The sequence below is a fragment of the Nerophis ophidion genome, linkage group LG02 (assembly GCF_033978795.1).
Source record: "Nerophis ophidion isolate RoL-2023_Sa linkage group LG02, RoL_Noph_v1.0, whole genome shotgun sequence".
NCBI lineage: Eukaryota > Metazoa > Chordata > Actinopteri > Syngnathiformes > Syngnathidae > Nerophis > Nerophis ophidion.
In genome coordinates, this window is record NC_084612.1 from 47490063 (window position 1) to 47502853 (window position 12791).

General features: G+C 40.2%; 1 protein-coding gene across 1 annotated transcript in view; it reads right to left on the reverse strand.

Annotated features, from left to right (window-relative positions):
• LOC133548248 (uncharacterized) overlaps positions 1–12791 on the reverse strand; it is a 30159-nt gene extending 17368 nt beyond the window's left edge. Inside the window, exons 1-3 of the mRNA XM_061893567.1 lie at positions 12662–12791; positions 10848–11035; positions 5175–5453 (exon numbers count right to left, since the gene is read on the reverse strand). Coding sequence (XP_061749551.1) covers positions 5175–5453; positions 10848–11035; positions 12662–12791 — 597 coding nt within the window. The remainder of the gene's footprint in view (positions 1–5174; positions 5454–10847; positions 11036–12661) is intronic.

Sequence of the window (12791 nt, forward strand, 5' to 3'; positions counted from 1 at the left end):
AGTGCATTTTTATGATTTTTGTGGATTTTATTAGGCCTTCAAGCAGAGAGAAACAGTTGCAACATCATTCTCAAAAGCCACGCCTCCTATCATGACGGATGGAGGCCAGGATTAGTCATTTAGAAGTAGCTAAAACACAGATAGCCATGTCTTAAAGCACCTCTTCCTGAAGATGTTTCAGTGTTATAAATTCACCTTTATCTTTACTTTTTACACCAAAATGCATTCATTCTCCCTTTTCTTTCGACACACTGTGTCTGCTTGTAAGCACTGTGTGTTTGTGCGCTGCCGAACATGCTCATCTGCTCCTAAAACCAGCAATGTCACCACGTGACGATGCGCCGTGATGCCTGTTAAAAAAAGGGGAACCAGTACTTTTTAGAGGCGGTATAGTACCGAATATGATTCATTAGTATCGCGGTACCGGTATACCGCACAACCCTAGTGCGCAGCATAGACTTGTTGTGTGCAGAAAGGGTGTGAGCAATGCGTAAATGTGCAATGGGTGCACCCTAGAGGGAAGGTTGCAGACCACGTCCATACGCACGTCTTTTCTGCAGGAAAAGGTTGTTCCAGGCTCCTCAGCCCACGTGGGAGGAAACGGTCCCCTAAATAAACTGAGGGAGAGTCGACTAAACAACGCCAAAAAAGGCAACACAAGAGGATGGATGTGTCTTGGCCGGAGGTGTATGCCCCAAATGCACACGTCAGCATTCAAGACGTCTAACACAAAGAGATAACGGTTTGACTTTTTGAGGTCCAAACACAGAAAGGTAAACAGCTGGTAAAGATTCCTCCATCCTCCCTAAGACATTTACGAGACTCGGCAGACCGGCTGAGGTCTGTAAACCCTGACTGAGCTCCAAGCTAGTACTCTCCCTCCCGCCGGGACCACTTGACCGCTGACCTGACTCTTCCTCAGTGGAAAAAGTGACTTTCCCCCCTGAGATAAACACGCATTAGCACTGCCAGTGGGTTCCCACCGGCAGATCCAAGAACTCCTCATCACCTCCCCTCCCTTTCTAAAGTGACATTTCTGGAGGATGACACAGTCCCGAGTAGCACAGTGTGGAGCTCTGTACGGGGTAAAAACAGGCCTCAAAACAGAACCTCTAATTGGATAGCAGTATTGAAGCTTTGAGTAATGGCCCATACTTTTATCATTTTGGAGTGAGGAACATTAGAAAAGGTTTGATCAAGGGAAGTTACTCATAACAATTCCAGGTGTGGAAAATCCCCAACGTTTATTATTAACCATCTGGAATGGATGTATGCTCTCTCTATGTTAAATTGGATTGGTATTTGTTTTTTTCTAATACATTTAAGCTCATGACTAGAATGATGCGGACACGTTTGTTACTAGACGTTTTACGAATTGGAGACTTTGAATATGTATAAGTATACTTATCTGATACTTGTTTATATTGACAGATATTGACAATGTTGTTCAATTAACTCACTTATTATGTATGTGTGCTATTGTGTGCTTAGCTGTTGTGTAGCTGCGAGCTCCTACAATGCTTGCCTTTTGTAAATTACTTCACTAAAATATAAAAAAAACAACCTTGTGTGGTTATTGAGGACATTTAGCTGTTAGAGGCTGTCCAATATTGTAAACACTCTTGTGTCAAACAATTTGGATTCAAACTGATATACTGCAATACTTGTTTCATATCAGACCGATATTTAATACCAATATCAGATGGGGACAGCCCTAATTCTAGATACATGGGTTATGCTGTTCAATAACGATATATTAAAAAAAAAAACATTTGGTAAGATTGGATACAGTGTATGCACAATTCGATTCTATGGTTGACATTTGTTAATGGACATTTTGGCACTCAGACTAGATCTGTCTAAGCTCAGTCTATGAGCATAAAGTGATGAAAACTACTCCAATGTGAGGACAAACATGTTTTAGGACAAACGTCAGTCAACTGATTGGCTGAATTCATTTATTCATTCATTCAAAATAAAAACGAAAAACTGTTTAGTCCAAGCTCAGTCTTTGAGAGCATGAAGTGATTAACACTTCTCCAATGTGAGGAAAACATTTTTTTTAGACAAACTTCATTCAATTTTTTGGTTGAATGCATTCTTTCATTTATTAATTAATACATTCATTCATTCATTCATTTATTTAAAATAAAAACGAAAAACCGTTTCGTCAAAGCTCAGTCTATGAGAGCATGAAGTGATGAAAACTACTCCAATGTGGGGACAAACATGTTTTAAGACAAACTTCTTTCAATTGATTGGTTTTCATTCATTCATTCATTCAAAATAAATACGGGAAAAAAACATTTCATCCAAGCTCAGTCTATGAGCATGAAGAGATGAAAACTACTCCAAGGTGAAGAAAAACGCGTCACCTGGTTGGTTGAATTTATTCATTGTTTCATTCATTCCTTTATTCATTTAAAATAAAAAGAAAAACTGTTTCGTCCAAGCTCAGTCAATGAGCATTAAGTGATGAAAACTACTCCAATGTGAGGAAAAATGTGTTTTAGGACAAACTCCAGTCAACTGATTGGTTGAATTTATTAATTAATTATTTCATTCATTCATTCATTCATTCATTCAAAAAAGGAAAAACTATTTCGTCCAAACTCAGTCTATGAGAGCATGAAGTGATGAAAATTACTCCAATTTGAGGACAACCGTGTTTCAAGACAAACTCCAGTCAACTGATTAGTTGAATTCATTCATTCATTCATTTATTAATTTATTCATTCATTCATTCATTCATTCAAAATAAAAACGAAAAACGTTTTCATCCAAGCTCAGTCTATGAGCATGAAGTGATGAAAGCTATTCCAATGTGAGGACAAACATATTATAGGACAAAATTATGTCAACTGATTGGTTAAATTCATTAATTACTTCATTCATTCATTCATTAAAAATAAAAACGTTTTCATCTAAGCTCAGTCTATGAGCATGAAGTGATGAAAGCTATTCCAATGTGAGAACAAACATGTTATAGGACAAAATTATGTCAACTGATTGGTTGAATTCATTAATTCATTCAAAATAAAAGCGAAAAAAAAACGTTTCATCCAAGCTCAGTCTCTGAGCATGAAGTGATGAAAACTACTCCAATGTGAGGATAAACATGTTTTAGGAAAAACTTCAGTCACCTGATTTGTTGAATTTATTAATTAGTTCATTCATTCATTAAAAATAAAAACGAAAAACTGTTTCGTCCAAGCTAAGTCTATGAGCATGAAGTGACGAAAACTACTACAATGTGAGGACAAACACGTTTTAAGACAAACTTTAGTCAACTCATTGGTTGAATTCATCCATTCATTCATCATTGCTTAAATTCATTCATTGATTGAATTAATTAATCTTAAAAATAAAAACACTTTCTGTAAAAAATGACATGCTAACAGTATTTTTAGAACAACATGTACTTAAAGATAAAGTCAAACGACAACAAAATCACATCTCAAATATATACTTTTTCCAGATATGGACCAACAAAAAAGACTCGCTGAATGGACATACTTCTGTTCGATGGGACATAATAATAAAGAGCAAATTAAATGTATAAATAACAAAGGACAACCAGTAAAAAGTAAATATCCAGTCTGACGAATTAAGTTGACCTGTCAAAGGTTTTTAAGATACAGTTTCACTCTGTTGACACAATGAGTGAATGAATGAGGACACGCTGATGCGTGGGTTCCCTCCGGGTACTCCGGCTTCCTCCCACTTCCAAAGACATGCACCTGGGGATAGGTTGATTGGCAACACTAAATTGGCCCTAGTGTGTGAATGTGAGTGTGAATGTTGTCTGTCTATCTGTGTTGGCCCTGCGATGAGGTGGCGACTTGTCCAGGGTGTACCCCGCCTTCCGCCCGATTGTAGCTGAGATAGGCGCCAGCGCCCCCCGCGACCCCGAAAGGGACTAAGCGGTAGAAAATGGATGGATGGATGATTTTAGACGTCCACAATCAGAGAATCACATTAAAGGCATATCCTACACAGCTATTTGGGTTTCAAAATAAAACAAAAACAAACTGTTTTTGCCATTCAAAGACAGCAGTTTCACGACATGTGAGTGGAGATAAAACTAAAATGAAGAATGCTGGCGATTTAAAATTATTTTTGTCACATATTGTTCAGTTTTTCAGTGATCTGGGAGGACTATACACTGTTAAAGCAATTACATTGAGTTTAATTTGAAAATATTTAGGTTTAGCGAGTGAATTGCTATTCCCTGTTTGGTGCATACTTTGTTTATCTAACAAGTTGTGTTTTTTGTTTTTTTTTCACACATAAAATATGCTTTCTTATTTACCAGGTGGAAAGGGGAGTTGAATGAGAAGTGTGTTTGATGTTGTTGTTATTGTTATAGTTTTTTTTTTTGCCGTTGTTATCGGCTACTAGGGTACCAAAATGTATTTTGATAATTTTCGGCAATTTTCCAAATAAAGGGGACCACAAAATATGTCAACATTGACACAATAGAACAAGACAAGAAATGCAATGTCATCTACGACAAAAATCATGCTTGAGAGAAACAGGGAGGACATTCAACAGAAGAATGTAAGAACATCAGAAAAAATGTGAGACAGAGACAACTGGAAGTTTTATAGGAAGCCTAAAACAACAATCTGAACAGGGAATCTTAAAGTCAGCCATATCAGATCAGTGCAAAATAAATAACCACATCATGGACCGGGACAACGGCAAAACCATCGACACAGAAAGTAACACATTGAAACGATGAATTAAAGAGGCGATTGAACTAAGGAAGCAACCCAAAGAGCATACTTAGGAATCCCTCCTCCATTAACCATCAACCCCACCAGGTAGACTTGACAGATCTGCCTGGTTGTCCACACCCATAAAAACAGCTGCTAGGCAACGCAGCACAGCGGTCAGGCGATCCTTCTAAAGAAGACTGCAGATGACAGTCCAAACATGGTCTGATTACAAGACCATTCAAAAAAGTATCTGAATAAGAAGACATGAGGAACCTTTTGTGCGGGTAAATAAGTACAGAGGTCTTTAAAACCGACAATAAGTGCCAGAACCACAGACCTTTGAAGAACAGTTCTTGTGTAGTCCTGTAGGAGCTGACCGTCCCACAGATCAGATCACAGATCATTTCATAACCACTTCATGTTTGACATCTTCTCTCCTGGATAAAAACTTACCATAAGGCTGTCCTTGGTGGCGGACGACAAAGACGAGTCCAAGTTGGACTTTGTGACGTGTGGACGGTCCCGGTTCTGAGACATCTCTAACTTTTGTCCCACCAGACTTAGAAAATCCTCCTCGATGTTAAAGAACAAAGGTCTGAGGTGCGGTTGTCCTTGGTGGAGGCCATCAGATCCTGGAGTGATAGTGAGACAGACTGCATCAGGTCTGGGTGGTCCAGGGGGATACTGTGGTAGGACCGAGCAGTGGGCTGGGCTTGTGAGGACTGTGTGTCTCTGATGGTGAGGCACTGTGACTTTAACAGAATCAGTAAATACTGGACATGTGCTTGCATAAATAATTTCTAATATGACATTAAACTGTCACTTTTAATACTTTTACTGTATGTTTTAAACCTGAAACTCAAAATGAAACCACTGGCATGTTTATAAGTACTGTACTGGTTTAGCTCCTTTACTAGTTGTTTAGTAATGGTGCCCTCTGGTGGTCAAAAGGAATACTTCACCTTTTCTACCGTATCACTAATAAATAATTTGTCATATACTCGTAATATTTGAGGTACAGCTTTGAAGTAATTGTATTATATGAATCTATTACTTGTTGTGTTATTGTATCTTTATTAATAATCACACTCCCAATCTTTTAAACTTTACCATACTGTTTATTGAATAGTGTTAATCAATCTGTGATAATTATTTTTAATTGTGGGTCATAGTGGCATTAAGCAGAAGTATAATAATGACATAAAGGATGAGGCAATTCCTGAAACTCCAATGCTGAAGTAGAACTCAAATGCTGACAAAATGCAGTCTGAATGTAAGAATAGTTTGAATGTTGGAATGGTTTGAATGTTGAAGAGTTTGAATTTGAGGAAGTGTTAGTTTGAATGTCCAGGATGAGCGGAACGTGTTAATGTTGGAATGGTTTGAATAGGTTGAAAAATGTGGAAATTGTGCAACTTGGAAAAATGTCCCGTTCATTTCAAGGGAAACTTCCTGGAAATTTGGGAATTTTGGAAAAAGTTAAATTTTTAGGGGCATTAATGTCTTGAATGAGATGACTTAGTGTTGGATTTTTTTTAAATCGGTCATGAAATATTGAAGTAGTAATATTTTTTTTAATTGAAAAATGGAATTACACAATTTCTGAAAAACCGGGAATTTTCAAGTTCTTAAACCAACTGACTAAGAGTAATGTTTGGACAGTGGGACAGTTGAAGTGGGATGAAAAATGTGAAAGGAGTAGTCACACTAAAAAAAGGTTGGAAATAAAGTTAGAGAAAAACAGGAATTCCTGGAAATGTGTTGAATGTTGAAAAATGTTAGTTTTAATTTCCAGGATGATTTGAATGTGTTGAAGGTGGAATGGTTTTAATCGATTGACAAATTTGGGAATTGCGGAAGTTTGAAAAATGGGTAATTCATTTTAAATGGGGAAAATGTCCCTAAAAATTAGGAATGTTTGGAAATCCGGGAATTTGTTTAAATTGTTGAAAAAGACCACAAAATTCCTGAACAGGCTGAATATTTTTGGTGTTGGAACGGTTTGTATCGGATAAAAAATGTGGGGATTGTGGAAGTTAAAAAATGTCCCATCATTTCAATGGGAATTTCCAGAAAATTTGCGACTTTCGGAAAAAGCCGGAATTTTTTTTTAATTGTTAGGAGGAATATAGACATTGTTTAAATGTTGCAATCATTTAAATGTTTTAACGGGAATGTTGGAATGGTTTGAATGTTGGAGAGTTTGAATTTCCAGGAAAACCGGAATTTGGTTTGAAACTTGGGAACATGTTAGTTTGAATGTCCAGGATGAGTGGAATGTGTTGCTGTTGGAATGGTTTGAATAAGTTGAAAATGTGGGAATTGTGCAACTTGGAAAAATGTCCCATTTATTTCAATGGGAACTTCCCGGAAATTTGGGAATTTTTGGAAAATGATTAGGAGCATGTATTTCCTGAATGAGCTAAATTGGTTGGTGTTGGAATTGTTTAAATCGGTCAAGAAATGTTGAAGTAGTAACTCTTTTTTAATTGAAAAATGGTATTACGGTATTTCCGGAAAACCGGGAATTTTTCTGGTTCCTAAACCCACTGTTTGTTTTTGTCCTGACTAAGCGGAATGTTTGGACAGTGGAACGGTTGAAGTGGGTTGAAAAATGTGAAAGGAGTAGTCCCACTAAAAAAAGGTTGGAAATAAGGTAGGAAAAAAAGAGGAATTCCTGGATATGTGTTGAATGTGGAAAATAAAAGTTTGAATTTCCAGGATGAGTTGAATGTGTTGAAGGTGTAATGGTTTGAATTGGTTTTACAATGTGGGAATTGTGGAAGTTTGAAAAATGTATAATTCATATTCAATGGTGAAAATGTCCCTGAAAACTTGAATTTCTTAGAAATCAAGGAATTTGTTTCATAATTGTTGAAAATGGCACACAATTCCTGAGCAGGCTGAATATTTTAGAGTTGGAATGGTTTGAATCGGATGAAAAATGTGGAAGTTAAAAAATGGACATTTCATTTTGAATGGGGTAAAAGTCCCTAATAACTGAGAATTCTGGAAAATCCGGGATTGAAAAAAAATAATTGTTGAAGTAGAGCACACAATTCCTGAACAGGCTGAATATTTTGAAGTCGGAAACGGTTTGCATAGGTTGAAAAATGTGGGAATTGGGGAACTTTGAAAAATCTCTCATTTATTTCAATAGGAACTTCCTGGAAAATTGGGAACATTGGGAAAAGCGACATTTTTTGGGATCATTACTGTCTTACATGAGCTGAATTGGTTGGTGTTGGAATTGTTTAAATGACTCAAGAAATGTTGAAGTAGTAACAGTTTCTTAATTGAGAAATGGTATTACGCAATTTCTGGAAAACCGGGAATTTTTCAAGTTCTTAAGTCTTCTTGTTTTTTTGTCCTGACTAAGAGGAATGTTTGGACAGTAGAACGGATGAAGTGGGTTGAAAAATGTGAGAGTAGTCATTGTCACATGGTGCACGCATAGTGATGCGTGTTTTGTCACCCCAAGATGCAAGAGGACTAGATCGGACAAGAATGGCAGGTAAGCGCTTGAGTTTAATACAAAAAGGATGATTACACTGGGACAAAGAAGACAAAATGAACAAAAGAAAAATGCGTGCCGAACGCACGGGAAGCTAAAGCTAAACTAGCAGGGAATCAAGAGTCCAAAAGCTAGCGTGCCGAGCGCACGGGAAGCTAAGGTGAAACATAGCACAAGAACTAGACATTGGAAGATACCCACGTGAAAGTTGCTTACCGCAAACAAAAGATCCAGCCTGAACAAAGGGTGAAGGCAGGCTTAAATAGGGAAGTCATAAATTACCACAGGTGTGCGTCAAAAACAAGTAGCAGGTGGAACTAATACGAAACCATGGTGACGGGACAAACAAGGAAGTGAACAACTGGGAACTGGAAGAGTCCAAAACAATCAAAAAACACAAAACGACTCAAAAACCAAAATAAGAATGTGATCCGAGAAGCGTATCACAACAAGTCATCACATTAAAAAGGGTTGGAAATAAGGTTAGAAAAAAAAAGGAATTCCTGGAAATGTATTGAACGTTGAAATAAGGTTGTTTGAATTTCCAGGATGAGTGGAATATGTTGAAGGTGGAATGGTTTGAATCGGTTGAAAAATGTGGGAATTTTGGAAGTTTGAAAAATTGATAATTTATTTTGTATGGAGAAAATATCCCTGAATACTGGAAATTCTTGGAAATCCAGAATTTTTTTTAAATAATTGTTGAAATGGCACACAATTCCTAAACACGCTGAATATTTTGGAGTTGGAACGGTTTGAATAGAATGAAAAATGTGGGAATTGTGGAAGTTAAAAAATGGCCATTTTAATTTTGAATGGGGAAAATGTTCATAAAAACTGGGAATTCAGGAAAATCCGAGAATTTTCAAATTCTTGTTGAAGTAGAGCACACAATTCCTGAACAGGCTGAATATTTTGAAGTTGGAAACAGTTTCAATCAGATGAAAAATATTGAAGTTGTGGAACTTTGGAAAATCTCCCATTCATTTCAATGGGAACTTCCTGGAAATTCCGGGATTTTGGGAAAAGTGAAATTTGTCTTAAATGAGCTGAATTAGTTGGTGTTGAAATTGTTTAAATGGTCAAGAAATGTTGAAGTAGTAACAGTTTCTTAATTGAAAAAAAATGGTATTACGCAATTGCGGGAAAAACGGGAATTTTTCAAGTTATTAAACCAACTTGTTTTTTAGTCCTGACTAAGAGGAATGTTTTGACAGTGGAACGCTTGAAGTGAGTTGAAAAATATGAAAGGAGTAGTCACACTAAAAAAGGTTGGAAATAAGGTTGGATAAAAACAAGAATTCCGAGAAATGCGATGAATGTGGAAAAAAAGGTTGTTTGAATTTCCAGTATGAGTGATATTTGTTGAAGGTGGAATGGTTTCAACAGGTTGATGTGGGACTTGTGGAAGTTTGAAAAATGGGTAGTTAATTTTGAATGGAAAACATTTCCATAAACTGGCGACTACTCCTTCCTGATTTTTGAACTGGAAAAATTCCCGGTTTTCTCAATTCCTCATTTCAACATGTTACTACTTCAACATTTCTCTTTGAAAAATCCCAACACCAACCATTTATACTCATTCAGACCAGTCAAGTTTTTTTTTTGTTTTTTTACCATTTTCCAAAAATGTTTTCCTACTTTTCCCAGAAATTCCAAAAATGTCTGGAAATTCCCATTAAAATGAATGGGACATTCTTCAAAGTTCCACAACCCCCACATGTTTCATCTGATTCAAACTGTTCCGACTTCAAAATATTCAGCCTGTTCGGGAATTGTGGGCTCTACTTCAACAATTCTAAAAAAAATTGCAGAATTTCAGTTCAACTTCAGCATTGGAGCATTCACACGCAATTCCTGCCTCATCTAGTTTATTGAAGACGTTAAACTTGTCATGGCAGAAAAAGAAGGAATATGTTACGCCTGTTCGGCATTGTGATGCCGGGTTCGATTCCCTCGTGGATGCGTCAACAAGTGAACACAGCAAAGGTAAGATATAAACAATTTATTTAACGAAAAGGATCTATGAAACAAAACACTGGTGCTAATGAAAGGCAAACCAAAGACGCTCGCATAAAAGCTAGGATATACAAAAATGAGAACTAAACTGGCACATAGACACATTAAAGAGTAAAACAAAACATACAGCATGAGAGCTGGAATAAACAAATGGCTGAGCGTGAAAAGCTAGCGAGAATATACATACGATGACAGAGTGCAGGCGTAACTCGTTGCGTGAAAGAAAATTTGGATCCCAGACTGAACAACAAAAGATGCAGGCTTATATAAGGTAAGTGATTAGTGAGGACAGGTGTGCAGGGCCGTGAGAAACAGGTGAAAACTGATAAGCTACCATGGTGACCGACTTAAACAGGAAATAATAGGATCAGATGGAGAGTGAAAATAAAAATGGAACAGCAAAAAATAATACGTGGAGGATCCAAAAAGCGGATCTCAACAGTATTCCCCCCCCAAAATGGACAAATACCAGATGTCTCAAAACAATAAGAAAAAACTTGAACCCCTCCCCAAAACCAGAAAGTCCACACACTAAGGGAGGTTGGAGGGAGGCCAGGGTGGAGGGTCGCCAGGTCGCGTGCCCCCGAATCCACCGTGGACAAGTCATGTGGCGGCGGCGGATGGAACGCCGTTGCCAAAAAGGTTTTGGCGGGCGACCTCGAAAAGGCCACATCAGTGGCCGACTTGCAGTATGAGGTGCCCGGCGAGGCGGACGACCTCGCAGAGGCCACACCCTTGGTAGACGTGGAGGATGACGCTTCAGCACCGAAGCCATTGCAGGCTTGGAAGCAGTAGACGAGGGTGCGGAGACTGCAGCCAAAGCAGGCCCGAGTGCAGCTGGCGAGGATGATGCGGGTGCTGCAGCCGAAGAAGGCGTCATTGGCGGCGTGGAAGCCGCAGGAGTCGTCGGAGGTGTGGAAACCGCAGGAGTCGTCATTGGTGGCGTGGAAGCCGCAGGAGTCGTCGGTGGTGCAGGCGTGGGCTCCAGCCCCAACGTCTGCGCTGATTTGGGCTCCAGCCCCGTCGTAGACGCTGGTGTGGGTTCCAGCCCCGTTGTCGGCGGTGCTTGGCGGCGTGGAGCTGGTACCGGTGCTTGGCGGCGTGGAGCTGGTACCGGCGTGGAGCTGGTACCGGCGCTTGGCGGCGTGGTGCTGGTACCGGCGCTTGGCGGCGTGGTGCTGGTACCGGCGCGGTGCTGGTACCGGCACTTGTCGAGGAGCTGGTACTGGAGTGGGCTCCAGCCCTGTCGTAGACGCAGGTGTATGCTCCAGCCCTGAAGTTGGAGCTGGAGTGGGCTCCAGCTTAGGAACTGGTGCTGGAGTGGGCTCTAGCATTGAGGCTGATGCGAAAACCAGGCGAGGACTTGGTGCTGGCGTGAGAACCAGGCTAGAGTCGATTGCTGGTGTAAAAACCAAGTTAGAGTCGGGTGCTGGTATGAAAACCAGGTTAGAGTCATGTGCTGGTATGAAAACCAGGGTTGGGATGGAACTAGAACAGGGACTATGACAAGGACTAGTACCAAGACTTGGACCAGGACTCGGACCAGAACTTGGACCTGAACTCGGACTACGCGTCAGTCTACGAGTTGATCTACAATGTTGGCCAGAAGTCGGACCAGGACTGGGACTAGGCTTGAACACCGGTGGCGGAGGAGGTCTAGGTGGCCTTAGTGGCTTGACCGGGGGAAACACAGGTGGAGGAGGTCTACTAGGAGGAGCTAAGCGGAATATCGGTGGAGGTGGCCTCATAGGAGGTTGCGGTTTGACAGTTAGCATCTGAGCTACTTCCCCACCACAGCTATAGGCCTTAGCCCCTCCCTCCAGACGGGGATCCCAGACCCGTTCCCTATGGTCAGGGACTGACCTTAAGGGAGGGTGGTGGGAGGTTTGGAGGTGGGCAGACTCCTCCCCTTTAAATTGACCAACATGTCCTTTTGAAAAAGGAGAAAAAACCCCAGACTTGGGCGGGGAATTGGGCTTAAGAGGTGGAGGAAGAAAAGTAGGTAGCTCGTGTTGCCTTAGTTTGCATCTAGAAATAACATCTGTATAGAACTTAATTTTGTCTATAGAGTCCAAAAAATCATAGTCAATATTTGAAACAGGTTGAGAATAAGAGTCAACAATATAAAAATCGACAGGGGGCGGTATTGAGTCACCGGGGGGCGTTCCCCAAATGTCGTCACTATGGCAGTCTGTGAAGGTGTCATGGCGGTTGAAGGAGTGTTTGGGAAATTAACCAAAACGATTACCGGTCATGAAGGGTGAATCCTGGTCGGAGTGAAGTTGGCTGTGTCCATGGGAAGGATGAAGTGGAGTAGGAGCGTTACTGCCGTGAGGGGGAAACCTCCATTAGACTCCACGCCTCTTCGGGGCAGCGCGTGCGGCTTCGGAGGACACCTCTGGCCTACAACGGAGTCTCTCCTTTTCCCACGCCATGAGCTCCAACCACGCGTCTTCATCGAAGGCGTCCTTCCTTGTGTTCGACGCGAAGGAATTATTTTTACTTGCTGGGATCCAACTGTTACGCCTCTTCGGCAT